Below are 26915 nucleotides of genomic sequence, written 5' to 3'. Positions count from 1 at the left end.
ATTTGTTTATTTATTTTTTTCAATTATAATAATACACATCACCAGACTGTATATATAATTCCATCTTTTTTTAAATCAAATGTTTATTTTTTTTTTAGTTGCCATTCGATTATTGCTCGTATGAAATGTGCCACGTATATAATAATAATAATAATAATAATGAATATTATTTATTATAAATCTCTAAAACTCACTGAAATAGGTTCTATATATTTTGACAGGCCTCGTCCTCGCTAAAGCTCTAATTAGATTAGATCTGATTACTGATTAGTTATCCATATAAAATATGCACTTCGTTATTTTCATGCTATTATGTAGTTATTAGTTGTCCATCGTTGATCAGGATGTTAATTCTATTTAACTCTCTATGGTTGTTATTACAATATTTCAGACGGGGGGGAATTTTAGCGAAATATCATTTCCGGAAATGACGCAATGTTGTTATTATTCCAGGAAGAGGGCACGGGAAAGCACTGAACTGCGTCAACAATTGTTTTTATGATACGTTTGGATTTCAGCTGCTTTTCAACATGGCAACTAGGTACGTTTAAATATTCTTCTGTAAATACGACAAATTAAACAGGTGTTTTGATGTTCTCTCCGCTTGTCATGGGTTTTTAGGGACAGCGTCGCTAACTGTTTACGTTGGCTAACCTTGTCCTCCTTGATAGCTGGGCTCTCTTGTTAGCTGCTATTTTCGGTGAGGGCGTTGTAGTGTTTTCTAGCCTAACGCCGAGTGTTTGAAGTGTTGGAATAGATGTTTCTCTTCGGGAGTCTTAAAAACAAATATAACGTAACATTTTCCCTAGCTTTAAACGCGTGATCTCGTCTCGTAAGCTAACAAACGATAGCTAACGTTGGCTAGCTGCAGGGTTAGCTTTCACATTAGGCCTCCCTTCGTATCTCGTACGAAGCCGTTTAGATCAACCATTAACGTTGACTTTTGCGAAATCCGAATCCAGCGTTACACATCGCCCCAACGTTTGATGATAATAATGTTGTGTTTCCGTTGTTCCTGCGAGCAGTAGTTTTTATTTTTACTGTCACAGGCCCGATTACGTAGGACCAAAATCAGCTGATACCGAAAAGGAAGATACAACCTGAAGTAGAACTCGGGCTAATCATGCAGAGTTTTAGTGTTAATTTAATGAAAATTATTTGTTTCTCGAACTGTTTTGTTCGAGCTCCAATCTAATTCTAACTATGATGGTAGAATCTGAGTATTTCACATTAATATACCCGAAAAATGGTATAAAATGCAGTTAAAACGCACACTTTATGAATTGTTATTGTGCCAAATAATAATCTAAACATCAATGAATTTGTCATTATATTATTTGGGAATAAAGTTACCGAAATGGCCCTAACCCTAACTGAACGTGTGCTTCATCATCAAAGTGATTTTCGAAACACCCTCAAAGATAACAAGCACAGGCCACGTCAAGGGACTATTTCTTTTATGTACTTCTTTTAAAATCAATGATGTATTGATTGAGAAACGTAGTCTGTACTAAATACAAATAAGCGGTCTAGTGCAGTGATAAAGTATTCTTTCTTCATTTGTAGATTTTTTTTTCTTCAATTTGGTTACAGTTGTTTCACTTTTGCATTTGAGGGGAAAAAAGCCATCAAGTATATTTTAAGGTTTCACATATCATATAATCCGTTGCATGCCCTTTGGTGTTATCAGTGTTACTTAATCACATCAGCTGAATTGGACCAATAAAAGGCCACTGAAAGGGTATGTTTGTATGTATGACAAATACCAATACTACTTATGGTGTTACAGAGAAGTTAAGGTTGTCTGGAGGTCGACTGTTTTTCTTGTCGTATCAGAACAGCTTAATGGTGGCAAGAGACTAAATCTTGACACGGAATTCACAACTGTCTCTAATCTGCCTCACACAAGGAGAAATATTTATTTAAAAAAAAGCCTATCAAAAGCTTAAACTGTTGATATTCAATGTCAAGCCAAGCAGGCCAACTCTTGTCTAGTAGTACACAATCATGGCTAGTACCACCACGCATCTGTCTAAAGGAAAGGAAGGAAATACTTTAAAATGACACTGGTACACTAATGACAGTTCTCAAAAATGTAAGATAAAAGGTCACACACTGGTCAATATTAATCTAACCCTTAACAGATTGCAGAATAGCCTCCCTGGGTTTGGGTCTGATGAGAAACATAAGGAGCTTGAGATAGCACAAACATTTTATATGTGCCTGAATTGAAAAGTAAATCCACCTCTTTGAATATTGATTATTGTTACTGTCTGAAAATTGATCACTATATTATTTAATTTTCAGGAAATTGTCTAACCTAAATAAAATAATGATGTTTCCAGTAGAACTATATTATTCAATTAGCTTTTTCTCTGTACGAGACAATTGATAGGATTATCAATTGCTTTTTATTCAATGTCAATATACAGAAATTGTAGGATTCCCAGGGTTAAATTGGTTTTATTCTAAAGAAATGGCATGCATCTTCTTATTTATTGCAAAGAGTAGTATTCTGCTGGTTTCTGTGGTCATTATTGTTTCTAATAATATATTCTTGTCTCCCCTGTGTAGCCACTGCTGATTGATTTATGGCACTGTTCCTGGACGGGACTCTATTAAGCACCAACATGGACACATCAAATTTTGCCCATGTCATCTTCCAGAATGTGGGGAAGAGTTACATGCCCCATGCTGCCCTGGAGTGTCACTTTACACTGACGCAGTTCATCAAACCGCATCCAAAGGACTGGGTTGGCATTTTTAAGGTGAATAGCCCTATTCAGTGTAAATAAAAGCCTAAAAATATGCACAATTATTAATTGGACTTTCAGAGGTATTTCAGTGTTTGTTCTGATGGTAATAGCATATTGCATAACATTAAAGGTAAATCTCTGCTGTACAAAATTGTGGCGATTTCTGCCAGTAAACATGTTTCAGGTACGTTCTAGGATTTTCATTTTGTAGATATGACTTGATTACTGAAACGCTGGAAACATGAAGAGGTACAGGAGCATTTTGATGTCCTCCACACACCTCAGTGTCCCACATGGATCTTGTTATAGGAGTCATTTATTTTAGCTTCATCTGTAGTGAATGGTGGGTGTGCACTGAAGCATATGGCTTGAGGCTAGTCTCAAGCCATATGCTTTTTATCTTCCGGAAATGAGGTGGAAGTTGGAATTAAATCCTACCAGCACCAACAACATTTAACTAATAGCTCTCTGTTTGTGTTGCCATCTTCCTGAATGCGATGCTAGTTTTATGAATCAGAAATTGTATCATGCATTTATTCTTTTTATTTATTCTGGTGGCTTTAATCCAGCAAAGACTAACTGTTGCAGTTTAGCTCAGCACAAGAGATTGAAATGGTTCACATTGAACAACAATGAAAACCATTTATTTTTTCTGTGTCTGAAAAAACATGTGTATGATGCATATACATATCATATGCTATCCATGATTTGTTTGTGGAGGAATGTATACAGGTTTTTTTTTGTCAAGCCTCACTGAGGAATGAGACAATGTTGGGCTACTGATGGTTGATCAAGTCATGTCCGGCTCTTAAGATACCGGATTCAGCACCGTGTTGCATCTGGAGGCCTCATCACATTGTGCTTAGCCTCAAGCTCGACACCAACTAGATCTTTAAAGCCATACTATCTTCAGCCTCTAAAACGGCGATCCTGGAAGGGCTGAGGACAGGATCGTAAATTGTGTAAATGTTTCTGGCAGTGCTAAGATGAGGCGTTTAGTGCCAAGCTCCTCCGTTTGTATGCTTCGAGATAACCTGCATACATTGCCTCAGTGTTAACTTCGTAACAATTATTTAGTTGCTCCCGTTCACACAAATCAAATTCTGTCTCCAATTATTTGGAGTGTTCCTCCTTATTTAGTTTTTTTCAAATTTGTAATTTGGGCTTTCAACATGGCAACCTAAAATAATTTACAAAAGTTAAATCCCACACACTTTTAGATGACACGTCAAACTAGATATGCTAACGATGACACGTCATGGCAGGCAGCTTGTAGTTTGCACATGGACAAACGCAGCCATTGGCCCGTTTGACGTTTCAACTTTTTGCGCGACGCAAGCTTGAGGAATGCTGTGGGGCGAGGTTGTAGTCTAGCACCACTGCTTTTGAAAATTAACCAACCCCTCCGCTTGATTCTTGTACAATTCTCTCTTGAATGTATAAAGTCAGACTGTTACACGGACAGTACATCACACGACTTTGCCACCACGCATCTGTCAGCTTTCATACAGAAGTACGACTTTGCTGGTGAAGCGCCATGTTTGAGGAGGCTCTTTGATCACTTTTTGTGTCCGCCTATTTGTTAGCAGCCTTTTCGCTTGCAGTGTTGCCTATGTTATTAGTACCCAGTCCAGCTTTTTTATGGAGGATCTAAACTGTCTGTACCTCGTCTCCTCCTATTTATACACATTGCAGACCAGTCGATTGGAAGTTAAAGAGTTGCTCTCCGAGATTTCACATACAGCCACCACCTCCGTTGCTCTAATGAGTGGACTGGTAAGGGTTGGCTTCAGTAATGACACTCTCTAACTAGGTGCATGTTTTAATTGCTTCCTGTTCTTTACTGCTGGAGGCTGGAACTGCACTGGTAACAATTGGGGGTTTTGGAGCACCAGGGCTTTCTATCTCTGGCTCTGATGAACACTTGCAGTATTGTAGCTGTAGGCTGTTTGTACACAGGTTAGAAAATACACTGGGGGAAAAAAAGCCCCTTCACATCCAAGAGAACAATCCCGTTGCACACATTTAAGTGAGATCTGTCTACATATCTATTTGAAATATATTGTTGTCTAAACTTTAAATGTGAACTCGCTCACAGCCCGGTGTAATAGGCACGTTTGTGCCCCGGTGTGCACGCTGAGAGCCAGCCAGCTCGATGTGACTCTGATTTTGTTTGACAGTTTTACGGCACAAGGCTGAAGTTATGGATGTATTTTCTGTAGTCCAACCTCATCAGCCATCCGTTAACAACACATAAAAGACGTATAATTACATTTTGGTTTTCATTTTCAAGTCACCTATGTATAAAATTTTCACCTATTTTTCTCTTCCTGTTAGAAGTGAGTTGTAGCTACATTACCACACTGAGGCTTTTTCATGAAAAGAGCACGACCATATACAAGTGTTTCAGTGTTTTACAGAAATGATGAGTTTCCCTTTTTTAGGCATAGTCTTTCACTAACAATCCCATGCGGATTGAAAATGACATGATTACGGTAATAATCCAGTTTGAGATATTTTGGAAGTGGTACTGTGTGGATTCTAGGAAGTTTCCTTGTTAATCCTCCATTGTTATTATCTTACACTGATGTGGTGAGAGCGTCTGGTTGAATGGATTCCCCACAATGTGTCACAGGTTGGTTGGAGCACAGCGAGGGACTATTACACATTCCTGTGGTCGCCTCTCCCAGAGAACTATGTGGAAGGCACCGCAGTCAACCGGATAGTGGTCTTTCAGGGTAAGATAATACCATACTTTTATATAACTTTGACACCTTTTCATAACTGCATATCTGAGTGATGTTCAGAGGATTGTTAACACTACTGAATCAGCGGGTAGAAATACAGGAAGCTTTCTCTATTCTGGTGTTAGAGACGCTTCCGTTTGTGTGTTTTTTTTTAATATCTTCTATACTTTTTTTTACAAAGTAATGGAAGATTGACAGGAAGGGAATGAATTGTCGTATTTGCTTTTTAGAGTTAAACCTGACACAGTTTGCAATAACTTGGAATAAGTTTGCGGTTTAAGAGACTCTAAGGACTGAGGCCAGTTGAGGGTTGTATTGGCTTTGATTCAACGTAGTGCTGTGAGTTTGCTGACCGGATGTCATTCTTCCCCAGGATATTATGTGCCCAACGATGATGCAGAGTTCTACCAGTTCTGCTATGTGACCCACAAAGGCGAGATCAGGGGGGCCAGCACGCCGTTCCAGTTTCGTGCCAACAGCCCTTCAGAGGATGAGTTGCTGACTGTGGAAGATGAATGCAACTCTGACATCCTGGTGGTCACCACCAAAGCTGGCTTCTTTGAGGTATAGCATGCCTTAGCTGTGCTACGCGATGGCTCAATGGTCTCAGATCTAATGAGGCTGGCCTACTTGTGTCATAGGTTATTATGGGAATAATGCACAGTGGGGAAACTTAATTTTCAAGTGTTATTTATTCCTAATGTGAGTGGCCTAAACATTCTGACCAATTTGTCTCTTGTCTGAACAGCAAAAGTTGGAGGAAGCCCAAAGAGAGAAAGAGGAGTTGATCAAAAACATGGCCCTCCTGCAGCAGGAGAAGGAGCAGCTGCAAGCGGAGAAGGAGAGCCTGCAGAAAGAGTGTGAGCAGGAGAAAGACGCTTGTGCCTTGCTGAGAAGGGAGAGCCAAGTAAGCTGAACATAAACTGAGCATATTTCTGGGGGCAGCTAGGAGTGCCAGCAGGAATAAAGGAGGGACGTGTTTTGTTAGGGAAGCAAGAAGTCTCGCTCGTTTTCTGTTGTATATTTTATTCTGTCTTCTTGAGTGTGCAGCAAATGCTGATAAATGTGTGACATGTTATGACTGATGCTCTTTTCTAATTCCTGTAGGTATAGTAAGGACAGTTTTACATTTGGCCAAAAGGTCTCTTAGCACCCTCTAGTGAAAGACTGCAAATATACAGAGCTTAAAAGTATAAATCACACTAACATATAAAAATTTCTGAATTGTAAAAGTTATTATGCTGTTTTTTATAGTATAACATTAAATCTTAAAGGAAGTGTATGTACGAATGTATATTTCTGTCTTGCAGCTTTTAAAACATGTTTTCAGATGAAGATGGTTACATGTTTTGGGGCTGTTTATTTTAGGACAAAACCTTTTATATGAATTTATGTGTTGTGACTAAAAATATTTAAAAATTCTTCTTTTAAACAAATTGTTAAAAAAAAAATTTCACAGTTTGAGATTTGATGTAGACTTAAGACAATAACGTTTTCCAAAAGCATTGCTTCAAAGAGAGAGATATAAACCACATTATTTTATCTTTACAATGTTTAACCCATCGTGGTCTATTTATGATTCAACACAAATTATTATATTAACAATTATAGGTATTCATTTTGAAATTGAGAATTATTTAATTGAAAAAGCACATTTTGAAACACATTCTTTTTATTACTTTTTAAATGTTTTATTGTCTTCCGTCTCTTTTCATTTGTTTTACTTCCAGCTGTTGCTAACGTTACACTGTATTGTCTCCCAGGATTTGCAGAATTCTTCCCAGGCCCTGCAAGAAGAGAAAATGGAAGTAAAGAGCAGACTGGAGGAGGCCACAGCCAGAGTTCTACAGCTGGAGGAGGATCTGATTGGAGTCACCCAGAAGGGTCTTCAAAAGGAAACCGAGCTGGACAGGTGAGGGGTTGTAGCACATTCTCTGAACAGCAGGCTTTGGTTACATGCATGCTTATTTATATGATCATGGCATGCATCATTCTTCACATATTTTACATATAACCCCCGATGACAGCAACTAGCTGACTTTCCTGTGTTTTTTGACAGCAGTTTGTTTTATATGAGTGGTGCATTTTAACAGCATTGACCATAATCTATAATATGATCAGTAATCCATCCAAACACTGAATGTGTACACCCATGTGTGATGGGTGATATCATCATTTGGGACTAACAGTGTTTATAACATTTTACCTTTAGTCTCAAGGATAGAGTGAAGAAACTCACTGCAGAGAAGGAAGCCCTTGAATCCCATCTCAAGAATGAGAGAGATGAGAAGGAGCTCTACAAGGTAAGGCGCTGTTATTATTGCATTATTTGGTTTCTTCACATTAACAATATCAACAAAATAAACAGTGTAATTGTTCTGGTAGGTGGCAGCTTTGTGCTTTAATGTCACATGATTGCAATATAAATTTGGTCGGCAGCAGGGTTTCGGTTGACTGGCATGGTTGTGACTGTTTTACAATCTGTAAAGTTAACTATATTGTCTGTCATATTACATTACATTGAATTCGGAGGTCCAGTTCATTGACATTTCCTGTTTTTCCCCTTTGTACCACTGTGATTATTCTGTATACTCTTGGCTAAGCATTTAGTCTAAAGAGGGCATGCCTTATTCTAGTGTGTCTGCTGTTTTGTCCTGTTTGTTGTGGTCAGCACCGCACAGGAACTGAGACTACCACATACTTTAGTGTCGCCACGGAAATGAAGCAAAAACTCATTTAACTTCCACCCTTTCACTGGAGCTGTTGCACAAGAAAAATGTTATGGGCCTCTCAATCTCAGTTTTTGTAATTTAAGTCATGCGTCAGTCAGTCTTGTGTTTTATAATGTTTTCTGTGTTGGCATCTTTTTGTGTGTGTCTGTGTGCGTGCCTCAGATTCACCTGAAAAACCGCGAGCTGGAGAACACTAAGCTGAGTGCAGAGCTGCAGATGCTGAAGTCCGTGGATGTGAACAAGGAAAACACAATTGCCCAGTTCAAAGAGGAGGTGGGGCGCCTGCAGGCGTGCCTCACTGAGAAGGAGAAACAGAACCGAGAGATCCTGGCCAGAGTTCCCCCCTTGGTACCTATTGTTTGGTTTTAAATCCTTCACAAAGTCACAATGTCATGTATAGTAGATGATAATGCGGACTTCACAATTAAATAAAATATATTGATAATACGAATAAGAATAATGTCACATTTATAGTGACCTTTCTGGAATTCCAACCATCTTTGTTCCTGGCAGGGAGATGTGAAGGCCCTGAAGGAGAAGCTGCGGCAGAAGGAAGAGCAGCTCCAGGCCAACCAGCAGCAGTTCTCCCTGCTAGCCGCTGAGTTGCGGGACGCCTCTAGCACCCGCGACCGTACCATGTCCGAACTCTACCACATGAAACTGGAGGCCGATGCCCTTCGCCAGGCTAAGGCCGAAGCTCAGGCCCAGTGTGGCCGACTGGAGCATCTGGTGGAGGAGATGAAGGCAGAGGCCAAAAATGAAGCGGTAAGGATGATGATCTAAGTCTGCTAGCAGGCTTTAGGGATGAAACATTGCATTCATGTAGTGACTTGTATCGTCTAAACCCTTTTCTAGTATTGTTACTGAAACCAAGCACAGCATCCCTAAATCGGGGACTGGGAGGATGAGCTAAATAGTATCAACGTTGGTATCTGTTTGGCTTTTCAAGGCGGCTGTATTTATTTTCATAAGTTGGGCCTTGCCAGGTGGAATCAAGAAAGTAAAGATAACATTCTCCCCCCGATCCACTGAATTGTCTGTGCATCAATCGCCATGTTAATCTGGAGGATAATTTAATAGCATCCCTGTAATTAATATAGCCCCATATTGTATCTTACTGCTTATGCTTGCTCATCTACAATGTCTGTTGGGGTTTTCTTTCTATTATTAAAACTTCCCATGGGTCCTTACAGCTGGCCCATTTAATGAGATGGGATTACCTACTATTTGTCTTCACCAGGCCAAAAAAGAAGAAGAAGAACAGGAAGAAGCTGCCGAAGACCCAGCTGTCTTAGCAGAGCTGCAGAGAGAGGTGGAGGATCTGAAGCTTCGGCTGCACATGGCTGCGGAACACTACAAGGAGAAATACAAGGAATGTCAACGACTGCAAAAACTTGTGCTTAGACTCACTGATCAACAGGGGGTAGGTTCCACCGGACACCAGCCGACTTACTTTATACTTAATATACATGCATTACATCGATGTAATATGTTGCCTGACTATCACATCCAACAAAATGCCCTTGAGCTTATTCTCTGTCACCTCTCAATGTGACATTTAACACATTCTCATGTCTATTTTGTAAAATTAGTACGCCAACATGATTCAATACACAAAAATATAATATGCTGTGTCATTCTGTATTTGCATTGAGGAGCTGACGTTAGTTTGTGTGTTCAATTTGTGTTATTTGCTGATGCTGAGTGTATCAAGCTCAGGCCTGCACCAGTTTACTTAAGCTTGTTTACGTCTCCTAGTTCCACTGAGAGGTAATATTCAACACTTGCTCTGTCCTGTCTGTAGGATCTGAAGAGAAGCACAGCACAAGAGGCCTCAACAATACCTGTCTCAGTGAGTCCAGACATATCAGTGCCAGGTACGTTTGGTCTGACTCTGCCGAGTGCAAGTCATGGAATGAACACTGGACAACTGTGCTTCGACAAACCATATGACATGCCTTGGTTGTCTTGGCAGGGAGTCCAGGTTCTGCTGATCCGATGCTGGAAGCCATCATCCAGGAAAAGCTAAAAGGATTCAGCAGAGAGGCTACTGACAGGAATGACAAATACAGGAAATGCAAGCAGATGCTGCTGGTGAGAAACATTATTTACGTCCTTTTATTGATCATATGTTCCCGTAACTAGATGTTGAAACCTTGAGCTCTCCGAAGGTAAGTGCGTGGGTCCGGCATTGTAGGATAAATAAATATGATTTAAAGAAGGAGCACTGGTTAATGTCTGACTGCTCTTCAGGAGGAGAAGGAGCGTAACTGCATGTTTGCCGATGAGCTCGCCAAGATGGAGTTGAAATTTAAGGAACAACTGAAGATGAATGAGAACATGAAACTTCAGTTGGCATCAGAGGAAGATCGCTACAAGGTCAGTCTAGATGCAAAGCACTGCGGCCCGGGCCATTCGCAGCAAGCCATGCGCTGCCGCTGCTGCTGCTGCTTTCAAATCAGGTCTGCCTTTGGACACTTACTGCGTTTTTACTGCTGGTATGGCTGGTTTGGCTCTGGGACGGAGCCTTTGATGCTATCTCTCCCCTTGAGCGGAGCCTCTCTGACAGTGTTGTTTATAAGCAGGCCTATCTGTGAGACGACATTTTACTGCTGTTTATTTCAAACTCTGCAGACAAGTGAAGTTTGGCTCTGAGGAGTCTTCTCCAGTTGCCTGGCTAATGCTGTGCTTGGCACAGGTCAGGCGGGTATTTGCTTAGTGTCTCGAGGGGAATTCATACGGGTCATTGTGCTTTCACCGGTATTGTGGTATTGTGCATAAAACCGTCCTCTGCGAAGGGAAGCCTTTTATGGCTGCGATCAATTCATGCCACGCACTGAGGTCGGGGAGAGTGATTTCAATCATGCGGCATGTCAGATGTTTGAGGAGTGAAAATGCTTCTTGTCTTCCATTTTACTTCAGAGCCAGGTAGCTGAGAAGGGTCGGGAGCTGAAGGAGCTGAAGGACGCACTAGCACTTGTTGTAAAGGAGAAGGAAAAGGTGGAGGGGGTTAGTGACAGCTTTCATTTTCTCTTTTATAGACTTCTTCCACTTCTTCCATTCCATGAAAACAGCCTTTCCCCAGCCAATTTCTCCCTCCCAATCTGGTTTGGTTAATATGCATCTAATTATAGAAGCAAAGTAAATGAGTTCTTATTTTCCATTCCATTACTTTGGACCGCAGCAAGGTCCTCCGTGACCTAAAACATTGTTCCGAGTTAATGCTGTTACAGCTAAGAGGAGCAGAGTGACCCAATTTGAGGTTTAGACTGTAAACTAAATTGGTGTCTGCAACTAACATCAATAAAACACAGCCTCCCAATCCCTTTTGAAAATGAGAGGTTTCTTTTTTTAATGAAGGGACAAATTAAACTGTTTGTGTGACAGACAAGAACTCTTCGCTGAGGAGGTGCGGTGGGATGTGTTACTTGTCTTACAGGCGTGAATGGTGAAGTGTGACTCCAGAGATTACATGAATAACTTTAACATGACTGGTCTTTGTTGTTGTAAAAATAATATAAGAATAATTCTTCTGCTTCCCACTCAGGAGCTCCAGAAGGGCGACAGCAGCAGCAGCAGCAGCGGCAGCAATAAGGGAGATCAGGGCGGCAGTGAGAAAACCAGTTTGGAAAATATCCAGTCCATTGTGCCTTTATTCCTGCAGTACCCTGTCCCTTACACCCAGGATGCCCCCACCCCCCTCCTGGTCTCGCAGAGCCCCAGCAAGTTGCATTTTGGGAACCCTTACTCCATCACAGACTCAAAAGGTTGGTTTCTTTATCAGAAAGATTCACACAGCTTTTAAAAAAAGAAATTCTGCAGTAATTTGGACTTATACTTGGAGCATGTCTCTGAATTCTCCCCCTGCAGATGAGGGTGATGAGGAGTTCTCAGATGACCAGCTACTTAGGCTTCCCCCGGTGGGCCCGCCCTCCTGGGACAGTAATGTGGTGTGTATCCAACCCGCCCGCAACCACAGCCGGCCAGAAGGCCACGAGGAGTCCGAGGAAAAGCAAAACAACAACAACAATGTACGCTAGGACCGTCCCGCCCGTACTGTCTCTCATGTGCAGTAAAATAATGATGATTGATTTGTTTTGTAAGTATTCACAAAGGATTGTAATTCACAATCATTCTCTCTCAGTGTGATACCAACGAACCGCCCGCGGCAGCTGAAACTCACAGCCCATTTGTGAGCGATGGGCAAACTGCCTTCTGCTTTGATCCCAGGTAACACACCCTCACACGCTCAAGCTCAACTAAATGCGCGACAAGCATTTTCTTAACCTATGCATTGTTACATGTGTAAAGTGTTTGTTCTGCTGCACGACCCGCTTTTGTTGGTGTTAGTCCCGCGGCGGGCCACCCACGTTGCATCGGACAGATGCTCTCTGTTAGCCAGCGCGCCTGGTTTGCCCACAGCGTCACTCGGCTGCTTTTAAACCCAAGTTTCCTCTCTCTGCATTCATCTTCTGTGTGCAGCATGGACATGAAGCGGTGTCCGCTGTGCGAGGTCATCTTCCCACCCAACTACGACCAGAGCAAGTTTGAAGAGCACGTGGAGAGCCACTGGAAAATCTGCCCCATGTGCAGCGAGCAGTTCCCGCTGGACTGCGACCAGAAGGTGTTTGAGAATCATGTGCTAACCCACTTTGACTGCCAGCCGCTCGACTTCGACTAGAACCCCCCCCCCGAAATCAGCACATCCGGTCTGCCTACTTCCTATGGCCACTGACATTAATCACTCTGCACTGTTTTCTGCATGTAATGGTGTGAATATCCACTTTGTAGGACTATGCTGACTTTCGCTTTGTTACTTCAATTTAGGGAAACACTTTAAAGTGATGGTACATTTTGAAATAACATTGTAATTCGGTGTATATGGCGGGGCTAACGTTTTCTTTTGTAGGTGAAAGGTTTCCCTTCGTTTGGATTTGAAGAATCATTTAGCGGAATATGACTGTTGTACGTATACATGCTGACTTTAAATTGACTCACATGGTTCTATCTGACTCCAGGATGTAACGAATCAGGGAAAGAGATACGTGTTTACCAAACTTACACATAAAACACCCAACCAAATGATTCCCCCCTTAAACATCGCTGTACAAGTCATTTACTCATTCTTTATAGAAAGCAGCCTTGTTGCACAATATGCAGTCAGGGAGACAAGATAATACAGTATATCATCAGATCATCTATTTTAGAATAATTAAAGCTATGGTTATAACATTGATACTTTGTGTATGATATAGATTGTTTTTATGTTTTGGTTTAGAATATGCCTTGGGTTTTGTGTCTCATCCATCAAGTCATCAGCTAATCATTGCATGCAGGAGCTTTTGTTAAATTTCCTTTTGTTCTCTTTTAAAACGTTAACGTATTTCATTCATAGAACTGTTTCATTGTGAAGCAAATCTTATGTATCTGATAAGTAATAAAGTCTGTTTGAATCTGAATCGTGTCTCACAGAGAATGACATGGACAACTTAAGGCACACATCAGAGGAATTTTTATTCTAAATGTAACAAAAGTTGACATGAAGCAGCTTTTTGAAGAAATACAGCACATTATTTCTCCCAACAACCTCTGGTGTTGCCTTTTTTCATACACAATATGAAAATATAATTTAATGCACTTAACACGTAACAATACATTCACTGTACACTATATCAAAGACTTTCCTCCATTCCGGCAGTACAATACTGTCACATCTCTCGAATGCACCGTTGCTCACTAACACCAACATCCATGCAGTGTCACCCAACGGCTTACGGTTGATAAATCAACCAGCTTGTTGCATTTCATGAGCTGCGGTTCTAAAATGCCGTTATACATACTCTCAACTGAGTGTTTTATGGCACACAATAGAAAACTGCAGGTTTTTTCTTCTCACAGCCCAACGTAAACTAGCTAAATACACGACTAGCCACGTCCCCAACTTTACTCCATGATACAGTTTCATAAGACCGTTTGGGCTGAGCAGCTGTCCGTGTCTTGTCTGCACTTGTTTTCACAACAGTCAAAACAAAGCCATACAAAGATCTGCACTGATTGGAATGATTTACATTTCAAGGCAACTACTGTACATACAGAAGTCTGACAATACTGGAAACACTGCAGGTTTGGTATACATGAACCCTTGTAGAAATGTAGAACTTGCAAACTTCTGCTCTGAAGGCCTTTTCGCCTCGTTTTGGTAGCTACAGCACATACACCAGAAACGAGATACTGGAAAAAAGAAATGCTGATTTGTTGGCAACCTGTTATAAAAAGTGCTTCAATCCGTCGCTGTAAAACAGCAATGAAAACTGCAAAAGTCACCAGAGACGGCACTGTTAGGCAACGGTGACACACTGCTAGCTCCCATGGTCCAACTGGACAGCAGAAATACTATTAGAACATCTGGGCAGGGTTGTGGAGCTGAAAAGCTTGCAAACGTCACCTGAGATCAGCCTTTGGTGCTCACACGCAAGTGTTTGCAGTAAAAACAGAAGTTTGGAACTTGTGATATGAACAGAAGAGTAACTAAGTCCAAAAACGGATAATTAACACTAAGTCTGCTGGGGAGTGAAACTTTTTGGAACACACACATTCGGATTCTGTCAAATTGGGTTCAAATGAGACAGAGATAAGGGAATAGTGCCTCCTTTCTCTCTAAAATAAAAAAAGAAGAAAATACTCAAATCTTTCCTGTTTCCTCTGACGTCACACTACCTTAACAAGCAGCTTACTGTACATGCAAGGCCACTCGTGACGTGTTCCGGCCGTTCTTTAGCCTACAACAAGCCGCCGTCATCAACAAGCACCGTATGTTGAACCAAAAAAACAGTCAACTAGATAAATGATTGCTTAAATGTGCAAAACACAAAAAACGTGAACTACATAAAAAACATTCCGAATAAAAGTTAAGGGTGAATAATAATACATTTATACCATGCAGTCAAATCTAGCGTCGTAGCAAAGTGGGATAAGAAAGAGGGTGTGTGGGGGGTGAATGGGGTGGAATGAGAAACAGCCATTGCTGGTGATGTTGCTGTTCAGATGGTCGGGAAGTGCCCCCCCCCCCCCCCCCGAGGGAGAGCGCTCTGCTCCATCTACTGCTGCATCTTGCGGATGATGTCAGTAGAGACGGGCGGGTGGAAGTTGATGGTGTGGTGGCGGAGACCCTGAGACGTTTTGTAGCTCTTCCCACACCGGCACTTGAAGGGTTTGCGCACCCTAATCTGGGTTCGGTGGCCGTTCTTGGCGTGATACTTGATCCCGTTCACATTCTGTAATGAAGCAAGGAACACTCGGGAGTTAGCATGTGCAATCGAGCCGTCCCACAATTACATCTTGCATCTTGTGTATAATAACAGTTGCTGCTCGCTAGTGATACACTACAGAGAGAGGAAATAAAATGCCTTATGTCAGAGGCCTAATGCTGCCTGCTGCCTCCGACTAAGTCATCGCCCATAACCCTGTCATTCACGTCAGCGATGCAATTTTCTCAAGCTGCACATCATTTATCCCAACCGCACACACCAGATGTGAACGGAAAGTCCTGTAAAACTCCACAGCCCCACAGTGGACTGGATGTACGCGTGTACGTTGACATGCGGCACTGCTTTTCCATTGTCAGCAGCAGGGAATCCATTTTGATTTTTTTTTGAGGAGGTGCTGCGTGAAAACCTACCTTGTATCTCTTTTTACAGCCTGGCACGGGACAAGCGAAGGGCTTCTCGTCTCCTCCGTTCATGCACATGGAGCTGAGGATGGACTCGGAGCTGATGGCGCTCTCTGTGGTCCACGACTCATCACTGTCGGACTCCTCGAAGTCCACCTCCTCTTCATCACACTCACTCCCTGTGAGAGGGTGAAGGGCAGGATGTCGAACAGCAGTTGAGTCAGCGCATCACGATCATTAAAACATGTTTCCCCAAGAGCTGCGTCTTTTTTACTTGCTTCATGACTAATCCGGGTCATTGATATCTTGGCCTTTGAGCCTTTATGTTTACAAGCCAGGGCTGTTCTCAACATATGCCGGGGGCAATGTTCCCGGGATGACAAAGTTTCCAGATATTTGCCAATCGTGAGAAAGAATGTATGTATTTCTTTGAGCTCATGCGGTCAGAATTTTTTTTCTTAATAATTAGAGATGTCATACCAGAAGACAATCAAAAAAACCACAAGAGCTAAAAACAAGACAGAGCATTCAAGTCTGCTTACTTTATAAAACAAGTACATGGGAAAACATGAGAAGGGAAAGATACGCAACTGTTTTCTATTATGTAAAGTGTTGTGAATGTCACTGATTAGCCGGACCATAAAAGCTGCCCTTCTTCCTTTCTACGTTAAAAACAAGTTGTATTCACATAATTCCTCACAAGTTCATGAGGATTCCTTAATTTACACAATAATTCATTGATGAAGCACCAAACTTTCTAACTGCATTGGAGCTGTTGAGTTCATCCACCAGGTGACGAAAAACCCAACCATTTTAAAAAGGGAAATATCACACCAGCAACATCCAACTATACAATTTCAAGTCCTTGCAAGTGACAATTTCTACCGAACCATCAACAATGATCAAATAAATATGTGAATTAGGCGGGTAAACATCTTTGACAGTGTCTTGACATTAACGTCAGCTGGTACAGCTGAGGCAAGAAGAGCCTCTTGTGATTCTTATTACATCCCTGAAGAGAACAGTCACTCTTTGCCTCGTCACCCTCTTTCATAATGTAGGTGGGTTGGGGAACATGTGTAATCCGATTTAGATTTACTTCAGCCGGCTGCACGCGCGCCATCGCTTGCGTCTAGAAAACGGACCTCCTGGTTGATGCAGTGACGCAGTGCAGTCACTGCATCCTGGACACCTGACCAGAGAGCGCGTACCTGTGGGCGTGCTGCTGCGGAAGGAAGAGGAAGGGGTGATGGGCGGGGTGACCGGAGGGGTGAGGCTTCCACTGGTGTGGCGGGGAGGAGTGGAAACGCTGCTGCGGGACAGGCTGCCCGTCAGGGACAGAGACAACTTGGGCTGCACCTTCTTCTTCAGAGTCTCGTGCTCTCGCCGCGCGGCATCCGTCATGAACCTGGCATGGTGGGATATGAGACGGCTCAGGGTTTACACCACGAGCCGCTTGCGGCTCAGATATTGAGGGTTTGCTACTGTAGAACACATGTTTGGAAAAGAAATATATAAAATTGGCCCCATTCCCGTTAAAAGAAAGCCTTACACCAGGGTTTATGATGGATTGTAAAGTCTTTGGTAAATGCATATCATAAAAACAAAATGTTAACATAGACATTGTTAAAGCAAAAGTGGAATTAACAAATTAAGCGATAACCACATCAAGATGTGTTGGTGAAGGCATGGAGACAGAGCGGCAGACCTTCTTGTCACACTTTTTAAAACCACTACTCAAGCACCATATCAAAGAAGACTGGGATGAACCCAAAGCAATAAAAAAAGAAGAATATAACTGCTACCAAATACTGAAGCAATTCATCGAAGCGATCTGCCAGATGACATTTGAAAATACTGACTTCAGAGGTCTTTTGTAGCTAAATCTTGACAATGCCAAAGACTAATACCATGTCATTCATAAAGTTTATGATGGTGAATTTATGATTGAGTTTTTGCAGAAATGAGTTGAAACATTTCTTTACCTGTTGATGTAGCTGAGCGCCACATATGTTGGCTGCTGCTGCTCCTGCTTCTCCAGAAGTCGGGGGTCTGTGTCTGAGCAGCAAGAGAGACAGAGACAGATTCAATATGAAAAAGGGTGCAATTACCATCCAGAATTATATGAAATCAGTGCAAACCTCAGGTAAATTTACAGAAAATCGACATTAAATACTGTGTAAAAATGAACATTTCAGTAAGACTGAACATCATTTATATCTTCTAAATGTTGTTGAAAATGAGAGATGTTTGATGTGAGTTACGCTGTCTGTTATTCTTTAAAATACATCAGTGTTTGCACTTAGTGGCAAACAAGAACAGTCACTAACAGTTGAACTGGGCGAGTCCCAGGTATGAATGTGTGTGTGCATAAACATAAGGAGTGTGCATACTCAGCTGACACGACAAATAAAGGCTAATAACAAACTATTTCTAGAACATAATCAAAATGCAGGATATTTTGCAGTAGTCTATGGTTTAGTTTAAACATGATGTCGTGCACCACTGTCTGGACTGGCGTCACTGTTTAGTTCAGTCTTGCTGGAGAAGAGCCACAGTTTCCAAGCTGATGCGGGTTCCTTGACTTACTCCCAGAAGGCCTACGTATGTATACTGTTTTCTAAGCTGGATTAATTAAAATGTGTGCACTTTACTGCATAATTAGACTGCTTGTGAATTTTGCCTTTACATAAAATGTACAAGGACAACGTCTCAACGAATTTCCGTGGCCCTCTTTGAAAGGCTGCTCTGTAGACGCCACATTGCTCACACATGACCACACCTGACACACACTGCGCTTCCCCGTGCTGTGCTCCAGACGTTCATCTTGCTCAGCAGTGCTGAATGCACAACAATAGCCAATCTCCACACCCTGAGGTGAAGCGGGTCTGACTTCAAACGCTCTTCCCACTGCCCTCCATGTGGGAGAAGAGAGATGCCCCATAAAACAACAGTGTCTGCCACTTGCCAGCTGAGCCTCCCTGTCTGCCTCTGACAGCGCTGTGAAAGACTGCTACCCCCATGTGGTTAAATCTATTGCTCGTTTCCATCCACAAGCCCATTTATGCGCTTACACCTAAGGCTATTTCAAACGTTAAACTTTCAGATGATGCTTTTGTGAGGTAAAGTGCGGCTTTGATATAATCTGTATGTTCAGCAAGCAAAAAGAAGAAGAGAAACACGGAGGTGGTTGATGCGATTTTAAAAGGCCTATGGCGATGATAGGAAACTTATGGAAATAATGCAATTAAAGTTGTCTTGGTTAAAAGGGATATGTAACACCTTATTAAGGCTATAGTAAAACTCTGAGTCATACTCAATTATTGCTTCCGCAGTGTTAGGCTGTTCCTCCTTTCTGTTTGTTTGTGTGTTTGCCTAGAACAAAACACCTAAAACAGACCTCCATTAAACCTCTACCGGACACGGACCTTGTGCCAAAGAAGAGCGAATAAGACTTTCACCGGGAGATGGAGATCAATGTTTCACTGCAATGAGGACACAAATGTGACTACAAACCCTCAAGGTGTCTGAGGGGGAAGGACTGGGTGCTAGACGTCAATACAAAGTGACATCTGCATTCAATTTAGGATTTAATCCTTTGTTAACTTAAAGCAGGAAACCTCCCTCATTTTAGACTCAGACCATAATTGAGAATGCTCATGGATAGTTAGAAATTAATTATGATTAAATATTTGTTGACGTTTTGTGCATTCCAACTTTCAGTTCTAATGTTTCATTAAAAAGTCACTAATTTCTGTTCATCACTCAAAATGAGCCTTCGATTGTTTTTTTCTCTTTAGGGGGAGCTAATCATAAACACATATTGTTTTTTTTATTAATACCAAAATTCCAACCCTTCACACAATCATTAAGAAAGGAAACACACATTTTATCCGTGTAAACTACTGGCAACGAGCAAGGTGAAAGTTGACGTTGATCAATGGCGCTCAACCCAAACCACATCTAGGCATGAATGAGGAAAGCTTACATGTTTGAGGTCCAGCAGGAATCTAAGTCAACAAACCAGTGTCAGTCTTGGTTTACTGAAAAGTAAACCTGGTGCGTGAGGGACGAATGGCTTCATCCACTCAGTGGTCACCGCCGAGCCGCTTGGATCACGATGAAATACTGGCAGAGCTTTATGTTACCGTCAGGTAGGCTCCATAACGCCTTGAACCTCGGTGCCTGCGGCTCAGGACGGTTCTCTCGAGGCCTCGGCCGCAGGCAAGTGTTTCATTAAGTGGGTTCAGTAGGAAAGGCACAATGATAACGGCACGAGGTGCCCTGCCAAAAGCCAGAGGCAGTGCCGAGGCTGGTGTGTTGTATGCGTGAGGGCACGAGAGATCGCTAATGAGACTCAAAGAGTGCAGTGGCAGCCTCTAACAGCGGCGGATCAATCCGTTTCCACACACTGTAAATCACGCACACCTCAGGTGGGCGAGGGAGGCCTCCTGGGGGGAGGGGGGGGGAGGCATTTCCCCCACAGCCTCCCTCTGCTATTCTTTTTGGGCCACCAGCAGTCAATGAGAAGGACGAGGGCGCCTGAAGCAGTGAAGAGAAAGCCCTCTAATCAAACCGCCCAGGTGGTCCACTTTGGTGGGCGACTATTAGAAGCCTTGGAGGTAACAAAAAAGGACATTTATTCACCACCACTAATTCAGAAGGCAAACAATGAGTCCCTATAAGCCTCGGCGATTGTTTACACACGGGTAGAAAGTCAGGCGCGATAAAGAAGAGAGAAGTAGACTGATTCCAGATATGCTTTTTTTTGTGGACCTCAAATCCAGAACGTTTTAGGAAAAAGGCTGATTTTCTGCAGACGAGAATTCTTTTTTCTCAAAATCCAAAAGCCTTTGTGAAGCTATTCTCAGTTTGAAATGCATCATGTTTCCATCCAGTTTGTAACTTTTTTCCTTTTTCTGATACAAAAACTACTGCCCGAACAAGCACCATCTCTTAATCACTCAAACATGATTAGCCCTAATGAAAAAGTTCACACATCTCTCACTGGCTTCACAAGGACTGACTAGGCCTGTTTTTAATGTCCACGTGTTAATTGTATAGTAGTGTGTGAGTGCAGAAAACATGATGCAATAACATGTTCTCATTAGAGCCACAACAGGAAACCAGGGGACGATCACACAACAAACCTTCCTAAGGCAATGGAGGAAGTGACGCCTGCTGCCCTCTCATAATGCCCTCCACGACCCTCTCCCTGACACGCACGCACACACACACACACACACACCAGACACACCAGATGCACAGCTCCCTCTTTCATTTCCACCAGTGTCTGGCTCTCCCATCCACCCTCGTGGCCAAATGCACGGTGGGGTAGGGCGGCGTGGTGAGCATTATGGTGACATGTTTATGGCGGCTGTGAGCAGCGGGGAACATTACCAGGAGTGGTGGCACAGGTAATTCATTACGATGTGACCTCTGAGGAGGAAATGAAACAGAGTCGAGTTCCATGTGGAATCTGCCATGGCGACTTACTGAAGAAAAAAAAAATCATTAAAGCTTTCAGCTGAAACGATCCGTTATAAATATGTTTAGAATAGACGGCAACTTAAAGATGTTGGCTATATACGTACTTGGTCAAAACCCTTTGTTAAAAATACAGATTTATTTGTGCTCATTGCAGACATAATTGATTTGCAAAATGCATTAGTGCTGCAACAATTGATTCTTTGGATTTCTGATCGATCCGGCAATTATGTTCTTCCTTTAACTTCCAAAATGTTCCAAAAACATTTTACCTTCTCAGAGATCATGACACTACACAGTCAGCTCACAAGAATAGAAAACGTCGCATTGAAAGAGCTGTAAAATTGACTGAAGCACCTGTATTTTTTTGTAAGCTGAAAAAGCCGAGTGACCCAAACCCTTTTGTTTAAATCCATTGTAGGAGGGATATAATCAGACCACACTCACTTACTGAATTTCCGGGTTGAACTGAATGCAAGATGATGTAAATAGAGAAAGGTTTTAGGTTTAATTTTGCTTTTACAGTCTCACTTGTATCGCTGTGGTAAGTGAGGAATCCTCACGTATGCATCATATCCAAATATCTTAACTTTCACGTGATCTATTGAAGCATTTAATGAATCGAATAGGACAAGCGACAAATGTCAGGGCATCGCACAGCACGCCCGTATTGTGCAATGTCAATACAAGCTGTACATCATCACTATGACGACTGCTTTATCGAGTACAGGAGCCCCTCGTGTCGCAGTCACCGCACAGGAACAGGAGCACTGGTGTTGGGGGATGGGGAAATGTAATTAGGCCAACCAGGTGCACAGATCTAAATTTATTACTTCCGCAACAGATTTTGGGGGGTGCGTACAAAAAAAAAATCGACTAAATGAGCCGTCAGTGTGATTTGGCAACAAGCAGACTCACTGTTACAAAGCCTGGACACTTTGGGCCATCGGTAAGCCAGACCCCAGCAGCACACACAACGCGGCGGTCTAAATAACACGCTCGTCTATTTGCTGCTGGTCTACAGCGGCCTGGTCGCTCCGTGACAAGGTAAACACTTCACTGGCTTCGTGCGTGCTCCTTTCTTCATGACCCAGACCATTGAGGATATCTTTCAAGCTTAACATGTTAGTCTCTGCGTGAGAAACTTCCCTCCCATGGTCTTACTGGTGTTTCTGGGGGTTCGTTAGGAAACGGCTCTCTTAAAGTTAGCTTGATTTGTTCACAAAGGTCTAAGTGGACCACCCAAAGCTCATATACCTCAAATCTGCTGTCAAGTAGGTGAACAAGCAATAGAAAATCTATTTTTAGTTGGTTTCATCACAATCATCATTTTATTTTGTATTTGTTCAATGTAATTCGTTTTTTTTTTCTTGAAAAGCACAACCCTTTCTCATAGCTGTAAGTCATTTGCATGTCATATTTACAATGAGCGTTCAAATGTTTAGATCACATCAGCCACGACCAATGAAGAAACTAATAAACTCTAAAGAGATACGTACAAAGCCACCTATAATTACCAAAACGCTATTTCTTTACTTTTTAAACATGTTTCATTTACTGATGCTTCATCCCTTCTATTTATTGTATTACATAGTGTAATACAATGAACAGAAAGTACATTTTGGCATCATATCCAGAATAAGTTTTACATTACAGACCAGGCATCTCAAAAGGCCCCTCAACCAACAGCAGAGCAGCGCCACCTGTTGTTCACAGACAGGACCAGCAGGCCCGGGCCGAGGGAAACCGGGACAAGAATGCATGCTTGTTTTCCAGGCGCCTAATTATAAAGGAGAATGTGCTTTAAGCAGCAGGCCACCAGATGAGGAGGAAGACAGGCCAAATCAAGCACTCTCTCTGTAATTATGCTTCACAGGCACTTGGCACAACGCGCAAGATTTCGCACTTCTCAGAGTAGGCACAGGCCAGCGGACAAAGGAGGGGGGGGGCAACAAAGTTTTTCCACTCTGAGCCAACTAATTGCCTCATTATTCCACCAATAAGTCATTTGGAAGCATTTTTTTCTACGGCTAACACCTCGGACACGTGCACAGCACACTATCGCCGGGCAGCGGGTATTAAGGCCAAGCTACCAACAAGAACAACAGAGACAGCTGGGCCTTGTCAGCTTCAATAATACCAGACTAAAATATTAGGTCAGGAAACAGATGTATAGCAACTAAACTATGAGGAGTGGAATTCAGCTTGTAGGGTCAGTTATTAAAAAGAAATGCTGCAACACAAGAACAACAATGTTCATGATATATAATAGAACGTAAAATGTGCAGGATCAAACACAACATTAATTTCTGAAATTTTTAGAATACACTTTCATGCACTTGTGTTATACACTCACATATACACAGAATAGCATGGAGAACCAAAACAACGAATAAAGAAATTAATTAAATGAAACTAAGGTGTGTCTTAGCCTTTGTAAGAACATAAACTGTAGCTGCATTTTGCAAACCCAACAATATTCTTTACAGTTAATTTTGTATGAATTCATACACAGAAGTTAGTGACCCTTGATTTGAATGGGCACAAAGTCTGAAATGTTGCCAGAAAAATAAATAAAAAAGTAGTTGAGGCCACTAAATCGTTTGATCCGTATGATACCCCATCTCCACACACAGGGAGTTGTTGTTATTGTTTTGCACCACGTGAACTGGAGGTGGCGCTGTTGGTGTGTTTAGTGTGGTGGGCCTTGATGTGCAGTCAGGGGAGCAGCAATATTGAGTTCTTGTGCACTGTTTAGCAGTACTGTAGACAAACACTCGTGTGGGATTGGAAATACTTTAAATACACTATAATTAGAGTTTTCTGACTGTGATAGAGTTATTGTAATCCTGGTCATGCAGCAAAGTCAAAGTCAAAATCACCATTGTGAGACACAAGTTGATGGTGTTAAACATCCTGTGAATCAGACTGAGGAAAACTGATTGTTGAGGATTGAAGTTATCTGCAGCAGGATTTGTTGTAGTGGCCCTAGTGGTTAGTGATTAACCCGGATGAAATATTTTAGCAAAGGAATACTGTAACTATTTTAATTTAGCCAGTGGTTAGTGACAACTATTCAAAGCTAATGAGAAAACTGTTAAATGGTAACTACAATAATACAACATTTGTTCTTCTTTGTTTCAAATACTCAGTTTTCAGATAAGGGCAAACATTGGCAGTAAGTCAATACCACACAAACACTAAAGTTTAATTTCAAAATATGATATAGGCAGATATGTCTCAAAAACTACCACGTCCGATCTATAATAACTGAAATAACATTTTAAACTATACTTATACTTGCAAAGAATAGAAAATATAAAAAGCCTTGAAGTAATGCATTATTGGAGCGTCTACACGTGATTAAGGGAGACGGTAACTTGTCTCATGAGTGCATCCTCGCTTACTCACAGCAAAGGAAAAGCCTGCATAATGTGGTCGCGGCACCTGAAAACGAGCCGATAGCCGATCAGTGTCCGCGCGGCTGGGAGGCGGCTGCACGCGCGCGGCCCTTTGCGCCGTAGCGATGTGGCGACGACGGGCGGAGGGTCACCGCGGCCCGGCGGGCATCTCAACGCCGATTACCGCCGCGATACGGATATGCGAGCGGCGAACAGGAAGTGTGATACGCACACATCGACATCAACAACCACCGCCACACCTAGCAACAGGGGGTTGCCAGGACGCAGGAAGTAAGCCCGCTAGCTCGCTGCCTTAGCCGCCTCTGCTAGCTGCAGAGCTCGGCCATTGCTGTGCCGCGGCGCTCGTCGCTTCTCGGTGCTCTTACCGATGTGGTTGTCCTCGATGTGCACGATGAGCTCGGCCAGCGAGTCGAAGTGGAGTCCGCAGCCCCCGAACCTGCAAGCGTTGGAGAAGAAAGAAGCAGCGGCGATGCCTGTCATGGTCGTTGCTGCATTGGGAGAAATGAGGGGGCAGCGGGGGAGGCGGCAGGCGGACAGCGGTGGGAACAGCTGGAGCGGCGGGGGCGGTGCGGGGACTTCTCCTCCGTTCTGCATCAAACCAGCTGGGGAGAGAGAGAGAGGGGGGGGGAGAGAGAGAGAGAGAGAGAGAGAGAGACCGGAAGGAAGGCGGTTTGGTTTTCATTAGAAAAGAAAATATATTTGATCCACTAGTTGTGAAATGTGGCAACGCAGTGATCAGTTAAAAAAATGTCCTGTAAAAATAAATTATTTTTTGTCATACATTTAATGAACCTTTTAGAAGTTGATTCATTTTCAGGTTGATTCGTATTAATGTGTCAATCAAATAGAATTAGTCAACACCAGGTTTTGGTCACCGGCCCAGGTCTGAATCACTCAAAATCATCGCTGCAGTGGTCTTATACTCAACTCAACAGTTTTGAAACTGGTTGAGTGCTTGCATTGTATTTGAGGAAGTCAATGTTTGTCAAATGTTTTGATTTAATGGAATAATTAATGTAATAACCAACTACACAATCTATTTAATTATGTTGTGGTCCAGGATCAAATAGATTCGAAATCAGCAAAGGTCAAGTTTGACAACAAAAAATCAAACATTTCTCTGAAGGACTTATACAAGTTGGATTTGCACATTTTTAGGGGACGCTGTGTAAGTTCAGATGTTGTCGATACAAGTTGATACATGTTGTTTTTGTAGTTCATACACATGACATAAATGAGGAGAAAATGCAACAATAAGTAGTTAATCAGCACCATCACTTCAAACTTCCTTCTGAAGCCTCAATTTGTTCCCTATGCAGCATCTCCTCTAAAAGAGTGAACTGCTTTGACACACTCTGTGTTAGTCTTCATTTGATATCTAAATCTAGCTGTGTTACCACTTATATTCACACAAAATGATCAGTCTTAACGGTACTATTTAATGATCAATAATTACTTTTCTGGTGTACATTACTGGAACACAAGGTGGCAGTGTTGGTCTGATGTTACATTCTTAGTGTTCAGTAATTTAAGGGACTTCTTTATCCATCCCAAAAGAGTGTTGTTGCATACATGATGCTATTTAGTATTCAAAGAAAGAAGTAATGAATATTTTTCTCAGTAAAAGTCACTTCAAGCTTCAGTCTGAGGATATAACTAAATTAGTTAAAGGTCACTTTATATATCATGCATGTGCAACAAGGTCATTTTGCCCATTTAGTTATATAGACAGGCTAGGAAATAACCTGTTGCCATTTCTATATATTAAGTGCTCACACAGAAAGTAAACAATGAACTTGTGTGTGCACATTTCCCTTGAAGTATCCCTCCGGGCTTTGTTTTTTACCCCGTCTGATGTCAGTGGTCGAGGTGGAATGATGCAATCACTTGCAAAACAAAAACAAATGTCTGTAAAAATAAGAATGCGTATCACTGGTATGTAGACAGTGCATATTGACCATGTTTGCATGGGAACGCAGGTCTACTGCAAATTGGCAAGAAATCCATTTTTAAACTGTAATAGTATTTACTCCCTTTGACTTTCTCCAATGACCTTCTTGCTTGCTTTGATTGACTTGAGGTTGTTTTAGTGTGTCATCATG

At 42.1% G+C, this 26915-nt stretch overlaps 2 protein-coding genes across 5 annotated transcripts; one reads left to right on the top strand and one right to left on the bottom strand.

The window, feature by feature from the left end:
• Positions 1 to 411: 411 nt before the first annotated feature.
• On the top strand, positions 412 to 13694 carry tax1bp1b (Tax1 (human T-cell leukemia virus type I) binding protein 1b). Of its 4 annotated transcripts, XM_037453155.2 has the most exons (18): positions 412 to 541; positions 2575 to 2768; positions 5392 to 5494; positions 5877 to 6067; positions 6252 to 6410; positions 7267 to 7415; positions 7716 to 7806; positions 8398 to 8583; positions 8749 to 9000; positions 9476 to 9658; positions 10040 to 10112; positions 10211 to 10329; positions 10489 to 10614; positions 11158 to 11244; positions 11783 to 12002; positions 12106 to 12266; positions 12380 to 12465; positions 12718 to 13694. In XM_037453155.2, the coding sequence occupies exons 2-18, from the start codon at positions 2592 to 2594 to the stop codon at positions 12914 to 12916; spliced, it is 2562 nt and encodes an 853-aa protein (XP_037309052.2). In that variant the 5' UTR covers positions 412 to 541; positions 2575 to 2591; the 3' UTR covers positions 12917 to 13694. The 4 variants fall into 4 exon arrangements, with proteins under 4 accessions (XP_037309052.2, XP_037309055.2, XP_037309054.2 ...); XM_037453158.2 differs by lacking the exon at positions 10489 to 10614; XM_037453157.2 differs by lacking the exon at positions 11158 to 11244.
• A 30-nt stretch (positions 13695 to 13724) lies between these two features.
• On the bottom strand, positions 13725 to 25423 carry jazf1b (JAZF zinc finger 1b). The gene is made up of 5 exons (XM_037453161.2): positions 25179 to 25423; positions 17890 to 17962; positions 17116 to 17312; positions 15914 to 16083; positions 13725 to 15509 (listed from the first exon to the last, which is right to left on the bottom strand). Exons 1-5 carry the CDS (start codon positions 25405 to 25407, stop codon positions 15333 to 15335), a joined length of 846 nt encoding a protein of 281 aa, XP_037309058.1. The 5' UTR covers positions 25408 to 25423; the 3' UTR covers positions 13725 to 15332.
• Positions 25424 to 26915: the final 1492 nt, after the last annotated feature.

The sequence above is a fragment of the Pungitius pungitius genome, chromosome 11 (assembly GCF_949316345.1).
Source record: "Pungitius pungitius chromosome 11, fPunPun2.1, whole genome shotgun sequence".
Classification (NCBI taxonomy): Eukaryota; Metazoa; Chordata; class Actinopteri; order Perciformes; family Gasterosteidae; genus Pungitius; species Pungitius pungitius.
The sequence above is the reverse complement of the archived record's forward strand: the minus strand, read 5'-3'. Positions and strand labels throughout refer to the sequence as shown.